Raw genomic sequence first — 22,328 nt, 5'->3', positions numbered from 1 at the left:
TAAAAGAAATAAAGATTGGGGCTATTCACCAGTGAAATTCCCTTTAAAATTAACAATGGAGGCTAAAGTTTAGGAGCGATCGGGAAGAGAGAGAGAGAGAAATAGGCTAGGTTTTTTTTTTTAGATCAGGATTGATAAGTTAACATAAGTGAAGTTTAGGTGAAACCTTTTAGGCCATTATATTAAAGTAATTAGAAGTTAATACGAGTAATAAACACTTCCAAGAAACATTTTAATACGAAGTGATGAAGAATGAACTTTTCAACTCCTTTTGAACTCACCAACACAAATAGTAAATGTCATTGGTAGTAAAATCATTCAAAAAGCTAATCTTATCACAAATAAAGAAATTTAGTTGACAAGTGATTTCTACCCAAAATCCCAACTCCCCAATAGATAAGATTATACTCCTAAACTAGTTTTCAAAAGTTAATGAAAATCCAAACCAAAATGGACCATTTTATGGAATTTCACATTAACAAAAAAAATGTCATCATAGTTTCCCAAAATGGCCACATTTATCACCCTTTTAAAAAAACTAATATTGGCCACATTCCAAAACTTGCTAATTCCGCAATTAACAAAACTTGCACTTGAGATTAATTAGTCCTTTACAAGCAACAATAAAAACCCAAAAATAAAAATAAAAAAAAATACTAAAAAACCCAAAGAATAAGTCCTTGAAGCATAAGAAACTAAATTAAAATAAATCAAATTAATTAAACTAACTATTTATTTAATTTTTTTTATTTAATTTCTAGAGAGAGAAAGTTAGAGAGAGAAAGAAAGATTGATGGATTGAAAGATGAACCCTCATTTAAACAAAAGAGGTCAAACCCAACAAACCCACAAAAACAAGACAACCCCATCAAAATATTTCTCTCTCTTCTTTCACCCACCTTCTTTCTAATCATAATCATCACCGCCGGTAACTTTTCCGGTGACATATCATATGACTTTCCGGTAACTACCCGGTAATCGGTGAAAAGGGTACCGTTAATTTCTTGTAGTAGGAACTAATTTTTTTAAAAATTTCATTTTTAGTTAGTTTTTTTCCTTTCTTCTTTTAAGGAAATTTCTATTAAATGAAACATCAGCAAACAAAGGGTATTCATAATAAAACGAATGGATTTAGCCGTAATTCTTTCAAGTTCATCTCATCTTGTATCAAAACCGTCTCTTCCGGTGTCCGGTCAGCTAGTGCCTCCGTTGCCGCTTCCATTTCTTCTGATTCTAATGACATCAAAGACCAGGTTGGTGTTTTTGTTTTGATTGATTAATTTTGAGATTATTTTGTTTTGGGATTAATTTTGAGTTTAATTACTGCGATTTAGTTATTGTTGATTGGATTAGTGGTTGATTTTTAGTTCTAAGAAAAAAATGTGATGGTAATCAGTGGTTAGTTTATGCTAGGGATTGTGTAATTTTTGTAGTTTTGGGGATGATCAAGTTGTGTTCTGGGATGTTTGATTATGACCCATTTGGGGAATTGGGGAAATTGGGTTGTGATTTGAAGTTTTTGGGAGCAATCAATGAAATGGGTTTTTGTTGTTTTGGTAAGAAGAGAATGATTGGATGATTGATCAAGGAAATGGGTTGCAAATTGGGAAATTTTTGGTTGATTTTGGGTAATTTTTGTTTGTTGTTGGGTGTGGAGTTTGATGAATTATGCTTGTTGGTTACTTGTGTTGATTTACAAGTTTAGATGTTTCAGTTTGGGTTCGGGTTATGTCGTTCATTGGAGTTTACTTCTGGGGTGAAATCGCGGTGTAGTGATAGAATTTGATACATTGCCGGGAGTTTATGCATTTGAGGTTTCTTAAGCTGCTTGTAATCTGTTCTTGGGCTGGAATTCTGCACTTGATCAGTTCTGTGTTTTCTTACTTGTTGCTGTCTAACCACAACCCAAAGTCGCGTGTTCTGTGTTGAAATTGTTCTGTTGGTGATGCGTTGGAATTCAATCCTGTTGCATATGGATAAGTGCTATCCATGAACCTATATTAAATTAATGCCTTCTTTAAAAGTTTTGGGAAGTGTGGGATTTGTGCTTCCAGCAATAACTTCTCTCTGAAGGTAGGATATGCATTTTTTTTACCATGCTTCAAATAGACTTCTGTTCAGTGGACATTAGGCATGGCCTGAAAAGGATTTTTCTTATAGAGAGCTGACTTTTTTTTTGGGTTGGTTTATGGAGGATTTTACATTTTCTTTGTGTGATTTTAGATTGGTCTTAATTGTTTTTTCTTGATAGTTTGGTGGTCAGCATTTTTTTCAAATTCCAATTGTGAAACTGCAGTAGAGGAGACCCTATACCTGTATGCTTTGCTTGTTATATTGTCATATATTGTGTCATTTTATATCATAGGTGGCACTGGTCTCATACACATTGTCGTTGTCAATGGTCTAAAACTCTAAACTTTCATACTTGTTATTTAGCCTGCATAGGTGACATCTTTAGGCTGGCAAAGGGTAACTTGGATGAGAAATTGGTGGAATAGCTTTGTGGCTTGGTATTTTAAAGTTAAGAGAGCCGTGATTTTTTACTTTATTAACCCTTAGGTACAATCTTTATACCGGTGACTGATATTTACTGCAATAATGCAATATTTCCCTAATTTTCTGGAAATGACTCTTATATCTGTGTTTGATCAACTACTGCTGTCATATTGACCAATGCATGGCAGGGAGCTATATGAGACTCTGAATTTTCATATTTGGCAATTGTATTTTCACCCACTGGATTTCGAGATTCATTAGAATCGAAGCAGTGTATATTTGGAGCTGTATTGGATGAAGTCGACTGCAAGTATGCTTTGTTGCTGCATATCTTCATGTAGAGTTTTGCACAGTTTTAATTTAAATTATCAAAACAGGCACTCTTAGATGATACTTATGCGATGAGTCTTTGTAGCACAACTGTAGAACCTAGAGTTACACTTATAAGAGATCACCAATGCATGGTAAGGAGTTGGCACTTGAGCATCTGTAAGTTATACATCTATAATTTGGTCTAAAAGCAATTAGTGTTAATTCCTAACCAAGAATAAGGTATTCAAGTATTAGAGAGAAACTCAGAAATCATATTTAGTTTCTCTTCTGCTTGTGTTTCCTTTTTTTCTCCAAACCTTACATTTGGTTCAATTTATGTTTGTTTGATGGATATTGCTTTTGTGATTTATTACTTTGTGTGGCATGTCTGATAATTAATTAGAATTTCAACTTATTGTGGCAAAACAGGTGCTATGGGCATGCTTTGACAAGATAGAACTCAGTCCATCCATCTTCAAGCGTGTTCTGTTGCTTGGTTATACCAATGGTTTTCAAGTTTTGGATGTCGATGATGCCTCTATAGTCACTGAGCTGGTTTCAAGGCGTGATGGCCCATGTACGTTTTTGCAAATACAGCCTTTCCCTGCAATGTCCGAAGGTTGTGAAGGGTTTGGGGCATCACATCCCTTACTTTTGGTTGCTGCAGGAGATGAAGCAATGGGTCCAGATTCCACTCAAAGGAGAAGAGATGGACTGGTTAGAGATGGCTATATTGAATCACAGACAGGGAATGTGGTCAATTCTCCAACTGCTGTTCGCTTTTATTCGTTGAGGTCTCACAGCTATGTACATGTTCTGAGATTCCGTTCTGCTGTCCTTACAGTTAGATGCAGTCCTCGCATTGTCGCTGTGGGACTTGCTTCACAAGTGAGTAAAATAAACTCAGATCCTTTGTCAAACTGTAATGATAGACTTCCACATTGTGTTGTTAATGAGATGATAGCTCATTGGTGAATGTTTTTACATGTGAATGTTCTATCTGCATTTTAAGAATTTTTTATACTACGTATTCTTTTTGGGTTTTATTGGCTGTGTAATATTGGGATGCAATTAAAGTTGATGTTACTGCTAGCTGTTAACCTGAAACAAGTCCTACTAATTATCACCATAAGAGTAGTGGATTTGCAATGGTTATATATCTATTTTAAAGCAATAAATGTGTAGAAGGTCGTAGAATGTATTCTTAGGCTGTTATAGACCCTAGTTTGATGACTAATATGCTGGTTTTGATATTTTAAATTTCTTGTCAATTTTTTTAGCTATGTATCTTTTTTGAGATAGGCAAGTGCTTCACAGGAAAAGAAGAGAAATAAAATAAGAAAGATATTTTTGCCTTTATGAACCTTGAATAACAGCTTTCTTATGTATATGCAGATATACTGCTTTGATGCTCTCACTCTCGAGAACAAATTTAGTGTTTTGACTTATCCTGTCCCTCAAATGGCTGGCCTGGGAATGGTTGGTATAAATGTTGGTTATGGTCCCATGGATGTTGGTCCCAGGTGGTTAGCTTATGCTTCTAATAACCCCTTACTAACTAACACTGGGCGGTTAAGTCCCCAAAGTCTTACACCTTCTCCTGGTGTAAGCCCTTCAACATCACCTAGCGGTGGGAATATGGTGGCGAGGTATGCTATGGAGTCGAGCAAGCAGTTGGCTGCTGGGTTGATTAATCTTGGTGACATGAGCTACAAAACGTTCTCCAAGTACTGTAATGAACTTCTTCCTGATGGTTCTAATTCTCCTGTAACTTCCAGCTCTGGCTGGAGAGTTAACAAAACGTCAGCTAATTCACCTGAGACTGATACGGCTGGGATGGTGAGTCTTCTTGATACTTAAGTGAAAGTATGCAAGACCTTGCATTTCCCATGCTTTGGCTCATGGATTTTGCTTGTTTTTGTGTTGATTGTTGCAGGTTATTGTTAAAGATTTTGTTTCCAGAGCTGTTATAGCACACTTTAGGGCTCATACAAGCCCAATTTCTGCTCTTTGTTTTGATCCTAGCGGGACGCTTCTGGTGACCGCATCAATCCATGGTAATAATATAAACATCTTCCGGATAATGCCATCCAGCTCAAAGAATGGGACAGGTAGTCAGAACTACAATTGGACAACATCTCACGTGCATCTATATAAGCTTCATCGTGGCTTTACAACTGCGGTATGTTTGAATTTAAACTTTTGTTGTTTATCTATTTTATACATCTTTTCTAGACTCTATTTTTCTTTTGGCTCAAAATTAGAGTTTTACACTTTATGCATAAATTTTAGAGAAGTTTGCTATCTTGCTTTGTGTTATTAAAAAAACTGCATAGCTATGCTCATCTTTATATTTGCAATCAACTTCCAGATGATACTTATATTGTGGCAATTTAGTCACTTTATTAACCTCCTTTTTACCATTAAGAAACAAATGTTTAGAGATGTACTAAGGGCTATTATTTTAGTGATTCACATTCGCAAGTTCTTTTCCCCATGTTAATTTATGGTCTTCTCTCAGGTTATTCAAGATATTTGTTTCAGCCAATATAGCCAATGGGTAGCCATCATCTCATCAAAAGGGACTTGCCACATATATGTTTTGTCTCCTTTTGGTGGGGAGTGTGGGCTCCAAGTACGAAATTCTCACGTTGATGGGCCAACTCTGGTCCCTGTTCTATCTTTACCATGGTGGTCTACTTCATCTTATACTGTAAATCAACAGTCTTTGTCTATTCCTCCACCACCTCCAGTCACTCTCTCTGTTGTTAGTAGAATAAGAACCGGTAATTCTGGCTGGCTCAACACAGTTAGCAGCGCTGCATCTTCTGCCGCTGGAATGGGCTCTGCGCAACCTTCTGCTGTTTCTGCTGTTTTCCACTGTTCGATGCCTAGTGGCTCTTCCCGTGGACGCTCCTTGGAGCACCTTTTGGTTTACTCTCCTTGCGGGCATCTTATCCAATACGGACTTATCCCATCGATGGGGATAGATACAACAGATACAGCTCCTAGAACTGGTTCGGGCTCTCTGGCGCAGATACAAGATGATGACTTAAGGGTGAAATCTGAAGTCGTCCATTGGTGGGATGTTTGCAGAAGAGCAGATTGGCCAGAAAGAGAAGAGTCCATCAAGGGGATATCTTTTGGCGCAAAAGAACCTTCAGAAATGGTCTTGGAAACATCTGATTTTGAAGATAATGACAATAGTGGAAAGGGAGAAGAGCTACACGAACAATCCACCTTGTATCTTTCCAATGCAGAAGTTCAAATGAATTATGGAAGAATGCCATCATGGCAAAATTCCAAGGTAAGTGTTGTTCATTTAGATACATTAAGCAATCTTATACTTAGTTTCATTTTTTTAGTTGACATGTTTTTGGACTTTGAGCACTTTTCAATTCACTCTAGTTAATTTGATTTCCTTTTGTGTTTTATACTTAAGAAATTAAACGGTTCTGTTGGGTCTTGTTAGATTCATCTCAATATAAATTTTCCACCTACTTTTTATACTATTATCTTATTGATTATAAAGCATATCAATGTTTGAATACATGCATTGGCAAAGGTGTTTAAAAAAATGTGTCAATTAAAATGAAACAGAGGAAGTATTTATCTATGAAATGTTATTCCCTAACTCACTTCGTTACATGGCTTGTAGATACATTTCTTTGCTATGAATTCTATGGTGCCTGACAATCAGAAATCTTCTGTTGATGATAATATTGGTGGAGAAATCGAAATCGAAAAGGTCTCACATCTTGAGATTGAAATAAAGAGGAAGGATTTGTTGCCTGTTTTTGAGCACTTTCACAATGTGAAACCTGATTGGAACAACAGGTATAAATACCTCCTTGCAATTGATTGGCCCACCCTTTCTTACTTCATCTTAAGATACTCCATTGATCTCTCTTTGTTTGGCAGTTAACTACCACATTATCAAACTCTTTCCATATTGGTGTCAACAGCTTGCTATAGTCATCACCATGGAATAAGCTTATTTTTATGATTTTATCTAGCTGATGTAAATTTGGTTGCTTGCTGCATTTTTTGTTTGTTGTGAATTCCTTTTTACCTGTGCCCATGTTTTGTTAATATTTCACCCCCTTTAGAGTTTTATACTATTCAAATTCTTTACTTTGAAATCTTTGGTGTTTTTTATTCATGTTAAATGTTTGTCTTTTGGGGTCTTGCTTGATTTATCTTGAAAGTATCCTTTCAGAATATCAATTTGTTAGAACTTTAACTTATTGAGAGCTAAAGATATTAATTGTTGAAATTATGCATTGACAAGCGTGAAAATGGAAGTGTTGGTATCAAGAAACGGAGAATGTATTGCTTTTGGGCATGGGGGCATTAACCCTTCTCAAATAAAGAGTTCTACCTTTGTTTCAAATTATTTGCAACGATTAGACATTTGAAAAGGAGGTAGTTATGTTTTTCTCTAATCCCCGTTCGCACTCATTTTTTCACATCTATAAATGGTAACAGCTCGTTATGGACATTTCAGAAGAAAAACGATATGACCTTTAATTTTTAAGTTATTGTTTTTTTTTTTTTTTTTCCTTTTCTATCTAGGTCTCTAATTCACATCTTTAATTATTATTGTCTGTTGCTTAGTACTTATAGATATTATTAACATTTATAATGTGAAAGTTAAATTGAGTTGAATTTAACAGAATTATGATTTTTTTTTGTTGATTAAGTATCTAATACGATCAACGTTAACTAACTTCGACTTTTAAAAAGTTATGTGAGAACAACTAAAAAAACTTAGTATTTGATATGGCTTTTTGTATTGCTACGGACTTTGGGTGTGAGGTTATTCTTGCAAATATGTGCACAGTGCAAACTGCTGTTATTGTCTACTAAATAGGCAGGCTGTTGGTACAATTCAAATCAAGTTTGATTGTATATATAAGCCTTGGTCTCTTGGGACTTTTTTGTTTTATAAGAATGTTTTGAATTGTTAGCAGAGAATGGCTTGAAAGTTACCCATGTTAAATTCTCAGCACTCAAGTTCATGTAATTTGTAATAAGGAAAATATAAAAAGATTACCTTTTGATTTCTATAATTAATTTTGGCTTCCTGTAATCCTGTTATTACTGTAATTCTGGTGCATGTCCATACTGTAGAGCTGTTGTATAGTCTCACGTATTTTAAGTTAGAGGAGTTATACTTAAATTGTTTCTCTGAACACAGTTACAGCCTTGGCGTCTTGCATGATCATCTATGATGGGCAGATATATTCCATGCATGGTTTTTCTCTTTTGCTGTCATCCTTGTAATCTCATTCTTTTTTTCAGGGGTGCAATTGGTTATTCTACATCTAGATCTGAATCTCATTTGGCTGATGACAAGTATCCATCTCCTGCCATTGTCCATCCTCAAACTGTACAGAACTCCCACTTTGGTAAGAAAATTTTTAAGCTTGTTTTGCCTCTGTTTTTGGTTCTGTGATCTAAATTATCTTCTGCATTTTCTGTCAGGTTCCTTTGCACCAGATGCACAGATGGATGCAGTCAAGTCTTATCTGGGAATTGCGCAAAATCAGATCATTAATAATGGGATGAAAGTCTCTTCTAAATTTCCTTCACCGTTACTGACTCAAAATTCATTAAAAACTGATGATACTTCCACCATGGAAATCTCACCACCTGAAAACAGCTGCCTTGTAAATAGTCCATCCCCTGTAAAGAATGCCTCACTCTCAGCTGAAAGAGCTAACTCAAAGGAAGTTCAATCGTCCAGCAGTGTCGGAGGCAGTGAAGCTTCAAATGTTAGTTCTAACCGTTCTGATTTTAGTATGAACGTTGCTGATGAGAGCTCTGTTCAAGACCCACTAGATTTTGGGGGTTTTTTCGAAGAGGAATATTGTAAAGCTGCACCTCTTGACGAAAGCCATGAGCTATCAGAAGTTGTTACTGATGTAGATAGTAGCAGCAGCCCCCGCGAGAAAGAGAAGTCTGAAGAAGATGGTGAGAACGATGAATTGCTTGGAGGTGTATTTGCCTTTTCTGAAGAAGGTATGAACTCGTAGCTTCACCTTAATCAAAGTGCATAGTTAACAATCAATCAATCAATCAATCAAAGCCTTAATCCCAAAAGTGGGGTCGGCTAACATGAACCAAATTTGATTATTCCGTGTAGTCATCAACATAAATCTTTCTCCTCCATCCCTTACGATCCAAAACTTCATCCTCACGTAAATCCATGCACTTCATATCCTTCCTCACTCCTTCCAACCAAGTCATCTTTGGTCTCCCTCTTCCTCGTTTAATCCCTCCATGGTCCCACTCTTCCACTCTTCGCACCGGTGCACCCTCGGGTCTCCGTCTTACATGTCCAAACCAACGCAGACGATTTTCCCTTAATTTATCTACAATGTCCGCCACACCTACTTTCTTGCGAATAACCTCATTTCTGATTCTATCTCTTAAAGTGTTTCCACACATCCACCTTAACATGCGCATTTCCGTAACCTCCATCTTTTTAATATGCTCTTTCTTAGAAGCCCAACATTCTGTACCATAGAGCAACACTGGTCTTATGGCAGTCCTGTAGAATTTTCCCTTCAACTTTAAGGGAATGCTGCGGTCGCATAACACTCCCGTGGCCGCTCTCCATTTAAGCCACCCTGACTTAATCCTGTGGGTCACGTCTTGATCAATGTCACCATTCTTCTGGATGATCGACCCTAGGTACTTAAAACATTCACTCATGGTCAAATCCTTTCCATCCAAACTCACCACTTCATTGCTTGTCCCCCTCTGAGTGCCAAAACGACATACCAAATATTCAGTCTTACTCCGACTTAGCTTAAACCCTCTAGATTCCAACCTTTGCCTCCATTGCTCCAACTTGACATTAACCCCATCCTTAGTCTCATCCACCAAAACGATATCATCTGCGAACAGCATACACCATGGAACCTCATCTTGAATTGGTCTAGTTAATTCATCTAGAACCGTTGCAAAAAGAAAAGGGCTTAATGCAGACCCTTGATGCAATCCGATTGTAATAGGGAAATCTTTTGTCAACCCTCCGCATGTCCTCACATTTGTTGACACATCCCGATACATATCCTTAACTAGGTCTACATACCTTCGTGGGATACCTTTCTTCAACATTGCCCACCAAAGTATCTCTCTTGGCACCTTGTCATATGCCTTCTCTAAATCAATAAAGACCATATGAAGATCTTTCTTCTTTACCCTATAAAACTCCATCATTTGTCTTATCAAATGGATTGCCTCCATAGTAGATCTCCCAGGCATAAAACCAAATTGGTTATCTGAAATGCTTGTGCATGCCCTCAACCTTTGTTCAATCACCCTTTCCCACAACTTCATAGTATGGCTCATAAGCTTAATTCCTCGATAGTTAGAACAATCTTGAGCGTCTCCTTTGTTTTTATAAACCGGGACCAAGGTGCTCTTCCTCCAATCTTGTGGGATCCTTGTAGCCGTCCATATCTTGTTGAAAAGGTTTGTTAACCAATCAATACCAATCTTACCCAAACACCTCCACACCTCTATCGGTACCCCATCAGGGCCAACCGCCTTCTTAGGTTTCATCTTCCTCAGTGCAATCTCCACCTCTACTCTCCTAATCCTTCGCACATACTCCATGTTGATTTCTTCATCACTCATAGAGGTATCTCCTATCACAACTCCATTACTTCCATTAAATAATTCATCGAAGTACCCCTTCCACCTGTCCTTGATGCCCTCCTCTTGCACTAGGACCATTTGGTTCTTATCTTTGACACACTTCACCATGCCAATATCCTTCCTTGCCTCTTGTCTTCTCTTTGCCATCTTATAAATGATCCTTTCTCCCTCCTTGGAATCAAGCTTTTCATAAACCTCCTGATATGCCTTTTCTTTTGCTTAGCGAACAGCTGCCTTTGCCTTGCTCTTAGCCTCCTTATACGCTGCAAAGGTTTCATCACTCCTACATTTTCCTAAGGCTTGATAGCATTCCCTTTTTTGCTTAATTACTGCTTTCACCTCTTCATTCCACCACGAAGTATCTCTCTGTACCGAAGTTCTTCCCCTTACTTCCCCTAAGACCTCTTTGGCCACTCTTAGGAAACAGTTCTTCATTCGTAACCAAGTCATGTCCGGATCCACCTCTCCATCCCAATCCGCTTCTTCAATTACCTTTTCTGTAAAAACCTTAGCTTTTGCATCCCTTAGGGTCCACCATCTTATCCTTGGTTCTTCTTGTCTAACTTTTTTCTTCGCCTTCTCTTTCAGACGAATAGTCATTACCAATAGCCGGTGTTGGGTGACCACACTCTCCCCTGGGATAACCTTACAGTTTATGCAACTTTGTCTATCTATGCTCCTTGTGAGCAGGAAGTCTATTTGAGTTGCATTTGCTCCATTCCGAAAAGTTATCAAGTGTGAATCCCTCTTCTTAAACCAAGTATTAGCCAAAATTAAATCATATGATTGGGCAAAATCCATAATAGCTTCACCACCGGCGTCCCTCTGCCCATACCCAAAGCCTCCATGGACACTCTCATAGCCATCTCGGCTCGCCCCAACGTGCCCATTTAGATCCCCTCCAATATATAACTTCTCTGAGTGGTGGACACCCTGCACCACCTCGTCTAGGTCCTCCCAAAATTGTCGTTTCTCTTCTGCATCTAAACCCACTTGGGGAGCATAAGCACTGATAACATTCACAATCTCCTTGCCACATAGCAACTTCAGCCTTATCAACCTATCGTTCTTCCGATAGACCTCGATCACCTCTTTTGCCAACCTCTCATCGAGAACCACACCAACTCCGTTCCTAGCTCCACCATTCCTTGTTCTGTGGCTCGTTTCTTGCCCAACATACCATACCTTATACCCCAAAACCAAGCCTCGAGCTCCTTCTCCTGTCCATCTTGTCTCTTGGAGGCACATGATGTTCACGCGTCGTCTTTTCATTACTTCTACCAATTCTGCTGATTTTCCCGTAAGAGACCCCACATTCCAAGAACCAATCCGCAAACTAAATTCTTTTCTCCCACGCTCCCTCCTGATCCCAACTCCAAGCCCTTGATTATTTGACACCACAATTGGGCAATATGGCGCGTCGCTTCTGGGCGACGACCTAGCAACCCTTACATACTTATCACTGCACCCGGGTCTGGGAAGTGCAGCGCGTCGCTCAGTAGGGAACGCCCCAATGGCACGCCCTTGCTCATTTGACACCACACTCGGGCAATGTGGCGCGTCGCTTCTGGGCGACGACCTAGCAACCCTTGCATACTTATCACTACACCCGGGTCTAGGAAGTGCAGCGCGTCGCTGAGTAGGGAACGCCCCCACGAAAATATCTGTTTGGCTCATGTCATGGGATGTGACGAAGTTTTATACTGGCTGTCACTGGCCTACCGTAACCCTCCTCCTTTATCCAGGCTTGGGACTGGCAGCGGGAAACCCACTGGCGGGAAACCCACTGGCGGAGTTAAAGTGCATAGTTAACGATACATTTATTTTTGATCTGATTTTCTTTAGCCTCGCCCTATTCTATGCTTCTTGACCCGATACGCTTTAGATGTATATTGTTAGAAATAATTATGCTGCTAACCTTAAAACGACACTCAGGATAGTCTATGCCCCAACACCTTGTTTACGTTCATGACTGGTCAAGATCATGTACAATGTGGTGATCTGCATTTTAGACATATAGGAATTTGTCACAAGGTATGTAGAAAGAAATGAAATTAAAACAAATACGAAGAATGATTAGTTGGAAATTATCAGTTGAGCTGGTTTGATTAAGGAAGAGATGGGAGCTTCATGTGCTCTTTGAGAGGTGGCTCTCAACAGCAGTCTTATCTGGTTAGGTTAACATTTGTATATTTGACCTCTCCAAGTCCCATAGACAGCCACTCAGCCAGATACACATTGAATTATGGTAGTGCTTTTGTTTACCAGAAACTTAAACCCAAAGTTGTTAGTAAAAAAATATATAATTACAACTTTCTGTGTATTAGTTGAGTTGGTGCGACCCAGGACTATTGAATGCAGTAGATGGTTGTGACAGGGTCTCAGTAGGCGTGAACATGCTAGCAACCATAAATTTTTTTTTTTTTTTTTTTTTTTTTTTTTTTTTTTTTTTTGGGTGTAGAGAGAGTCCAGTAGGGGGCAGTGTAGACGGATTTTAATCTTTGGCCTTGGGTACCCTCTTTCCACCTATATTTTAATTAATTAAGCCAATCTGATATCTTCATACCTTTCTTTTGTAGGATGAGAAGCAAACCCCATGTTGTAGATTGACTGTTGAGAAACGAATAAACTGGGCAATTAATTATCCAAGGATTAATACACTGCAAAATTATCATTTGTTGTTTGAGATTGGACCCTTATTGTGTATCCCTAAGCTACGTCTATCCTTGTTTCAAAAAAAAAAAAAAAAAAAAAAAAAAAAAAGGCTACATCTATCCTTCCTTTGTATTGTTTGTGGTTCATTTATCGCGGTCAACGTGTTTTGTAAACTGCTACGGTTCATTTTAGTGCTTTCGAATGTGTAGGATGTAATCTGCAGAATTACTATATTTAAATCTGATATCTTCATACCTTTCTTTTGTAGGATGAGAAGCAAACCCCAGTCGGCTCTCTTTGTGCTGGATTTGTGCCAAATATAGTAAAATTCTGGTCAGCGTTCAGCCACATGGAGGGTGATGTTTCGAGTAATTTTAAGGTTTTCAGTCCATCATAGCCATTCAATATTGCATCTGTTGAACAGACTCATTCACTCGGGGGGTACGATGTATATTTTTTTCTTTAATTCACTTTTCTTACCTCTTTTGTGTCATTGCTACCAAAGCAAGTGCTTCTGGTTTTCCATTCTTCTAGTTTACCTGTACATGTTGTAGATTGAAATAGTTCCGATGATTTCTGTGATCATATGTTCTTTTAATGCTATGTAACACTAAATTCTTCTTCAAGGAAAAAAAAAAAAAAGAAAAATTAGAAATAAGAAAAAAGGAAAGAAAAAAAATTGAATGATTGTTAGTTCTGCTGTACATTTTTATCTCCAAGCATGATTTTTTCCCGTCTGATTATAAACGTTATAGTCTGATAGATGATTCATGCTGGCTTTTTTGTGGTAGGTTTAAAATCTGATACTTAGTATATTAATCTTTGGTGATAACTAATAACTAAGGATGGTTTATAAAGTATTCTCAAATAGAATGTGGCCTATCATGGCTGTTACTCTGTTAGGCTTAGAGGCGGAATTGTGGGAAACGGGTTATCCAATTCAGGTTCGTGTCATATTTGATGACTATTCCGAGTGAGGAAACTTTCAGTTCAGATACAAGTTAGGGTCATATTGGGATTTGGAGACCTTTGGTTCGAGTTAATGTATTGTTTGGATTAATTTTGGTTTGTGTTAGTTTTGGGTCATCCAGTTTCGAGTATGTTTTGTGTATTGATCGCGTCTGAATTCAAGATTTGAGTATGGGTTGGTCACTTGGTCATCGTGTTTTGACTCATGCAAGCATGGTGTGAGAGAGTACTGGAATGTGGAATTCTGGAGTGCAAAAGAATGAGGTCGGGTCATCCATGATACATCCATGTAAATATTTACTGTTTCTGATAGACTGAAAGGCAACACAGCAATACATAAGTAAAGTTGTATACTACTGAGAACATTTTTGTAACCAACTACTTCGTATTTAATTTCAACAACTTAAGTACTCCATTTATCTTAAATTAATTGTTATGTTAATCAATTTTGAATTTCTACCTATATAAGAAGCCCTTCACTAGCCTGTCAAAAAGAAATAAAAAAATAAACGAAAAAAAGGCAGCCCTTTATGCAGGGGCGGATCCAGGATTTTCGAACTGGTGAGTCACCATCAATAACTGATCACTTGTTTCATTCCAAAAATTATATATATGTATATATAAAAAATATACTTCACCAAAATGATTTCAATCCAAAAATAGGACATAAAAATCCATACTACAATAGTACTTAAAAATTCAATCTTACAAGTCGAAAGTACGAAATAAATAACATGTTACAAACAAATAGTACTATAAAATTATTACATTAAATTAACTTTATTATACAAGAATTATTAAAAAATTATACGGAGTGCACAAAAAAAAATAAAAAATAGTGAGATAACTTAAGAGACCTGTTATTAAATATAACAGGTCTCTTTAATGAAAAAAAAAGCAGTGCAACAAGTATTCATATACAATGTCAGCAGAAAAGAGACCTGTTATCTAAATAACTATAGCAGCAAAGAGACCACCTATCTATAATAGTTGGTCTCTTTGATATTTTTTTTTTTAAAAAAAAATTGTGAGTATGCACCTACATAGTTCCGCCCCTGCCTTTATGACCTATTCTGTTCGGCTTAATTTCAGTTCAGCTTAGCAGTTTAGTTTAGTTCCTAATTTTGTTCTCTCATAAACAATTCATTTCAGCTTAGCTCCAATCAGTTCAGCTCAGTTAAGTTGTTTTCATTAAATCGGTATAGACCCTTAATTTGTGTAAATTTTTATGCATTTCTTACCTATATTTCTTACAAGCTATGAGACATGCGCAACACTAGCCAACTACGCCACCACCCCCATATTTCTTACTCCCTTTGTCCCCTTTTTGTTAGCATTATATGACTCATAAAGCTCTCACATAAAATAGACCCATGATGTAAATAAAAGGGGATAGAGGGAGTACAAGTTAGACTCGTTAATGTGAATCAATTGAAAGAATTAAACCTACTCGGTATGAATTTCACCATACGTACCAAGACATTTTGTAAAAATGTTACTTGTAATTATTTTCCCTGTTTCTTTTTATCTTATCAATTTTGATGTGTGTAAATAAACAGATAAATAGTAACACTGCGTGCTATAAGTAACAACTTTCAATTCTATGGTATGTGTTAAACCTCCTTTTTTTTTTTTTTTTTTTTTTTTTTTTTTTTTTTTTCCTTTTTTTTTTTCTCCTCCTCTAGCATATCCGTCTATTTTCTACCAGTAATAAATACTTTTGTTGTTACATCTTAACTTTCCCCTCTTATTTTTTTTTTGTTCTTTTTGCCTTCTTTCAGTTGTAATACATGGGCAATTGGGCATATACCTCACGGGTATTTTGCCTATAATGCCTAGAATGGATTGATGAACAATTTTCATCTTGTCAATTTTTCCTATTTTACCCCTTCATTTTCAAATATTGTAGGCCACATGTATCTTAATAAAAATTGGTTCAATCAATCTTGCTATCCATCTCTTTTTTCTGTCTCACCATTAAAGTGAGCAAATAGCTTAGTATTGAATATTGCACATGAATTTAAATTAGAAACACTTAGCATTAACTATGGGCTTGTCTAATCATTGTCAAATTTCAGTTTTGGGTTTTAAGATTTCTAAAATCATGTGAATTTAATAATTCATGAACTATATTTATATTGCTTTTGAAATTAGCAACTACTGTAATAACTAGAAGCCACTTAATTGTGGTTTTCTCAATATTTATTTTTAATTTTATAAAAAGGAAAAAGATACATATAAGAAGCTAAAAATGAAAAGAATTGACAAAAAATAAACAATTATTACACTGATTTACTCATGAATTGTAGAAAAATTCTCAACTTAATACTAAAAAAGGAAGTATATTAACCCTTATAAAAATATCAGAAACAACAATGAATGAATCCTAAACATTTTATCGAACAGTCCGTCTTGTGTGCAACTGACCATACCATGTGGCCGCTTGTAAAAAAAGTAACCTCTATAACACTGATCGAGTAACCCCTACAATAATGACGAAGTAATAACCCCTATAACATTGACAAAGTAACCCCTGTGACAATAACTAATGGCTTGTTAATTGACTGAACTTAGCTAAACTGAACTGAAATGAACTGAACTGAACTTATTAGAGCTGAACTGAAAATAAACGTATGAGAACAGACCCTAATGCCTTTCACATTTACTGAACTAATTGAACTGAACTGAACTAAGCTGAAATGAATTTTTTATGAGAAAGGGAAATTAGAAGCTGAATTGAATTGAACTGAACTGAAATGATTGGAGCTGAACTGAGCTGAACTGAAATTAAGTAAATGTGAACAGGCCCTAAAAAACTGTTATTACACTAACGAAGTAACCCCCATGGTAGCTAGTCACACCATGTGGCCAGCCACATATAATGATATAAGAATTTGTGTTTATCGATTTAACGTGTGATTTTTCCTAATTAAAAAGTCTATGTCAATGCCAAATTAGGAAATAATCTTGAGGTTTATACACAACCCTTATGGCATAATTATCATAACCATTATGTATGATATAGCATGGGTAGAATAAGCATTAAGGTTAAAAGATGTATCTAATACTTAATCACAATTATCATCGTTGGATTATTCTCTCACTATTGTTAATAAAAAGATCTTTAATTTATGCCAGTATGAGGAAAATTTAGGAAAAACCAAATCCTTTTAACTATTGTCGATTACCTATTTATTTAAACTTTGTTACACATTAACCATTTTTTTTTTTTTTAAATCACGACTTTGACATTCAATCCTACTAGTCATCCCTCTTAACTTTTTTTTTTTTTCCATTTACAACTGTTTATTATAATTTCAGTAATCATTGATGGTAAGGTAAACTTAGAATGAAAGGAATAATAAATGAGAGGTTGATCCTCTCTTCTTCTCTTCAATTTTTTTCACACTAGATTCACTAATGATTTGAAGTGTCGATTTGTAGTATTGTACCAATAATTATTTCAATGAGTGTTAATTTCACTCGAATTGGCCCCATGTTGAGATGCCCTTTCAATCCTTGAATTGATAATCTTCATTAGTCATTTCTACAATAGAGTGGTCCTCACCCTATTAAGAGCAATGTGTAAAGCAATCATTTTTTCTTAACCAAGGAGTACTTCATTTGATTTTATGACTCTTATCATTGATTCAATCATGTGGAGTGTAAGTTTATTTGAAATAATTAAATGAATTTATATGAACTCCAACTATATAATCTACTCCCTTCAATCTCGATCCATCTCTATAACTCTCTCACACGCGCATATACTAGTATATATCAACACATTATTAAATTAGGGTTTCAATTAATTAAGTCATTATTGGTTAATCTCTCATTCATAGTGTTGCTCAACCTTGGTTGGGTGGTGTTCATATGGCTCGATATTCTTCGATGTGACTACACCCTATAGAAGCTAGGGTTTACGTCCTTTGTAAGTAAAATATTGCTTACTTGACTAATGGAGAATTGTTACTCGCATTCATAGTGTTGCTTCTAGCTTGAATTGGAGTAAATTATACGTGCAAAAAATCATTATGACATGGTTTATCATATAAAATGTGTGTATTTTTTATTAATCATGTACTTAACCGACTTATAATTATATTATGTTTTCTTGAATATCTGTATTAACGAGTTAAGTTTGTCCTTTGTTAGATACTAATTAACTTCATTAAAAAAAAAGTGTTTATGAGAAAAAAGAAAAGAAATTATGGAGTACTAATACAAACATATCTTATTTTGACAAAAATAGGAAGATGCTTGCTGAAAACCTTGGCTAGAGAGAACCTAAAGAGGTAAAAGGGTACATAAATACCTTACTAGTGGCTATTATTATCAAATTAAATTGTTTCTGATCTGTTAACTTTTTTATTATTTTTCCACCAATAACTAATTGACACCAAACAAACTGCATCAACATCAACAACAAATTAAAGCCATAATAAGGAAAGGCTTGTAGGGTACAAGATCTATTAAAGCAACTTGATGTAAAATTTTGAAAAGATATACAAAAAAGAAAGAGGTCGTTAGGTAAAAGATTACATGAACTAGGAGTGCTAGTTTTCTAGCTAGTGTTACCCGGCCCTCACCTATCGAACCGACTATTACTTACTCTGTTACTCATATAGGATTTGTGAAATGGGGATACGAAATGAATTTCGATAAAAAAATTTACAAAATAATGTGTAGATTGCAATAATTTTTTCCACGATACATGCCATCCTTTGACGATAAGACTTATTATTGAGTAACTAAATACGTTTGTGGGTAAAAAAGAGATTATCTGTTATTTGGAATAACAAGTCTTTTTGATCGAAAAATACTAATCTGCATCTGAAAAAATTTAAAATATCACCTAAAGGATAAAAGACTTGTTTTTTTAAATAGGCGGTCTCTTTAAAGTTAATAAAAAAGGAGGGCTGATTTATTGCCTTCAATAACTACCTAACAGAACCTAACATACCACCTATTTGATACACGGGGTCTCTTTTCTTACCAATCTTTTTTTTTTCAAATGTAGAATGGGGGTACAATTGTACTGAACCGAACCGAACCCGACTTGAATTGAAATTGACCCAAACCTGTTTTAACCCGTCAAAACCCAAATTTAACCTGACTTGTTACTAACTCGACCTGAATTCAACCCGACCCAAATTTAACCCGACTCGTTACAAACCCGACCCGAAATAAACTCGACTTGTTATTGACCCGACCCAAATTCAACTCGACTTGTTATTGACTCGACCCGAATTTTACTCGACCTAAAAATTCAACCTGATCTGTTACTAACCCGACCTAAAATCAACACAACTTGTAATTGACCCGATCTAAATTCAACCCAAATTGTTCCTAACCCGATTTCAAATCACCTTAAATTCAATTTAGACCACCTTATTATTGTTGATCAAAGCATTTTGTCTAGGGAGACCAAGCTGGGCCAAGCCACCAAAACAAAGGAGCATCATCCCCAAATTTAAGAGTTAAATATAGTATATATTTGTTGTTTGGTCAAAGGAGATAATTATCTTCCTAAATTATAGATTATAGTTCCCTAGTATGTTGCCATATATATTATAGTCAAAGGAAATAATTAGCTTGATAAAAATGGTAATTATCTATTTCTAGTTAGTTGAACCCGAATTTGACCGGACTTGAAAATGACCCGACATGATTGTAACCCGTAAATTATTAACTTGAACATAACCCGATTTGTACCCGAGAATGACCTGACTTGGAAATGACCCAACCTGATTATAACCCGCAAATTATAAACTTGAACCGAATCCGAGAATGACCCGACTTGAAAATGACCCGACCTGATTATAACCTGCAAATTATTGACTTGAACAGAACCCGAGAATCACCCGACCTGATTCTAACCCGCAAATTTTTTTTTTTTGAAGGGGGGAGATTAAAATTCAATAATAATAAGCCATGCGGCACTTACATAAGAAATCGTAATCGAACAATACATAGACAAAAGAACCAATTACAAATTCGAAATAAAATAAACTACAATTGCACGCGCAAAATGACATTCTGAAATACCCTTGACTCATATAACGCTAATTATTGACTTGAATCGAACCCGAGAATTACCCTAACCCGTTTTAACCCGTAAAAACCCGAATTAAACCCGACTTATTGTTCACCGACCTGTACAGGTTACGGCATTAACCCGACCCGAGCTAACCAGACCCACTCTTAACCGACCAAAACCCAAACCGTTTACCCGATCTGACAGCACTAGGTGCAACCATCCAATTTGCCTTTAAACAGCCGATTTACCGGTTTACAACTTGTACCGATTTCATTAACTCAAGCCTACCACGAACATTTATGACAACAAATAATGATCATATATTGTTCCAAACTACATTATATGACTCTGAAATGTATTCCCCAAAATGTCAATACTTTTTGACACCGAGACCCAAAACCTCCAAAATTTCTCAAAAAGCGTGGATATTAGACTTCAATTTTGTAATTTTTTAACTTTTTTTTGTCGAAAATAAAAATTGCCAAAATTTTTACCATAGTCACTAATTCCCTCCGGGTGTCCAATTGGGGGGGGGGGGTGAAACCATCCAATTTGCTTTTAAAAAGCCAATTTACCGATTTACAACTTGCACCGATTTCATTAACTCAAGCCTACCACGAATATTATGACAACATATAATGATCATAAATGGTTCCAAACGGCATTATATGACCCCGGGATGTATGTATTCCCTAAAATATCAAGTTTTTTTTACACCGTGCCCCGAAACCTCATAAAATTCTCAAAAAGCGTGGACATAAGCCTTCACTTTTGGAATTTTTTGACTTTTTTTTCGCCCAAAAATAAAAATTGTTGAAATTTTTACCATGTTCACTAATACCCTCCGAAAGTCCAATTGGTTGGGTTTATCCATCCAATTTGCCTTCAAACGACCATTATACCGGTTTACAACTTTCACCGATTTCATTAAATCAAGCCTACCACGAACATTTATGACAACATATAATGATCATAAATGGTTCCAGACGGCATTATATGACCCCAAGATGTATCCCCTAAAATTTCAAGGCTTTTCTACACCGGGCCTCAAAACCTCCAAAATTTCTTAAAAAACGTGGATCTTAGCCTTCAATTTTGGAATTTTTTGACTTTTTTTCGCCCAGAAATAAAAATTGCCGAAATGTTTACCATGGTCCCTAATACCCTCCAGGAGTCCAATTGGGTGAGTGGAACCATCTAATTTTCCTTTAAACGGCCAATTTACTGGTTTAGAACTTGCACTGATTTCATTAACACAAGCGTACCACGAACATTTATGACAACAAATAATAATCATATATGGTTCCAAACGACATTATATGACCCCAAAATGGATTCCCTAGAATCTCAAGGATTTTCGATACCGGGCCCCGAAACCTCCAAAATTGCTCAAAAAGTGTGGATATTAGCCCTTAAATTTTGGAATTTTTAGACCTTTTTCGCCCGGAAATAATAATTTCCGAAATGTTTACCATGTTCCCTAATAACCTTCGGGAGTCCAATAGGGTGAGTGGAACCATCCAATTTGCCTTTAAACGGCCTATTTTCTAGTTTATAACTTGCACTGATTTCATTAACTCAAGCCTATCACGAACATTTATGACAACAAACAATGATCATATATGGTTCCAAACGAAATTATATGACCCCGAGATGTATCCCCTAGAATTTCAAGACTTTTCGACACCAGGACCCTAAATCTTCTAAATTTCTCAAAAAGCGTGGATATTAGTCTTCAATTTTGGAATTTTTTGACCTTTTTTCGCCCAGAAATAAAAATTGCCGAACTTTTACCATAGTCGATAATATCCTATAAGAGTCCAATAGGGTTGGCGGAACCATCCAATTTGCCTTTAAACGGTCAATTTACCGTTTTATAACTTGCACTTATTTCATTAACTCAAGACTACTACGAACATTTATGACAACATATAATGATCATATATGGTTCCAAACGGTATTAGATGACCCCGAGATGTATCCCCTAAAATATCAAGACTTTTCTACACCGGGCCCCAAAACCTCCAAAATTTTCTCAAAAAGCGTGGATATTAGCCTTTATTTTTGGAATTTTTTGACTTTTTTCACCCGGAAATAAAAATTTCCGAAATTTTTACCATGGTCCTTAATATCCTCCGGGAGTCCAATTGGGTGGGTGGAACCATCTTATTTTCCTTTAAAC

At 36.2% G+C, this 22,328-nt stretch overlaps 1 protein-coding gene across 2 annotated transcripts; it reads left to right on the top strand.

Moving 5' to 3' along the window:
- Positions 1-774: 774 nt before the first annotated feature.
- Positions 775-13,827, top strand: LOC145628835 (autophagy-related protein 18h-like). 2 transcript variants are annotated; one of them, XM_081681253.1, is made up of 9 exons: positions 775-1,253; positions 3,238-3,696; positions 4,204-4,647; positions 4,745-4,990; positions 5,330-6,115; positions 6,467-6,645; positions 8,113-8,219; positions 8,296-8,832; positions 13,059-13,393. In XM_081681253.1, exons 1-9 carry the CDS (start codon positions 1,086-1,088, stop codon positions 13,061-13,063), a joined length of 2,931 nt encoding a protein of 976 aa, XP_081537379.1. In that variant the 5' UTR covers positions 775-1,085; the 3' UTR covers positions 13,064-13,393. The 2 variants fall into 2 exon arrangements, with proteins under 2 accessions (XP_081537379.1, XP_081537378.1); XM_081681252.1 differs by lacking the exon at positions 13,059-13,393 and adding an exon at positions 13,403-13,827 and having other exon boundaries at positions 778-1,253.
- The last annotated feature ends 8,501 nt before the right edge of the window (positions 13,828-22,328 follow it).

This window comes from Chenopodium album, chromosome 4 (genome assembly GCF_948465745.1).
Source record: "Chenopodium album chromosome 4, dcCheAlbu1.1, whole genome shotgun sequence".
NCBI classification, from domain to species: Eukaryota; Viridiplantae; Streptophyta; class Magnoliopsida; order Caryophyllales; family Amaranthaceae; genus Chenopodium; species Chenopodium album.
The sequence above is the reverse complement of the archived record's forward strand: the minus strand, read 5'-3'. Positions and strand labels throughout refer to the sequence as shown.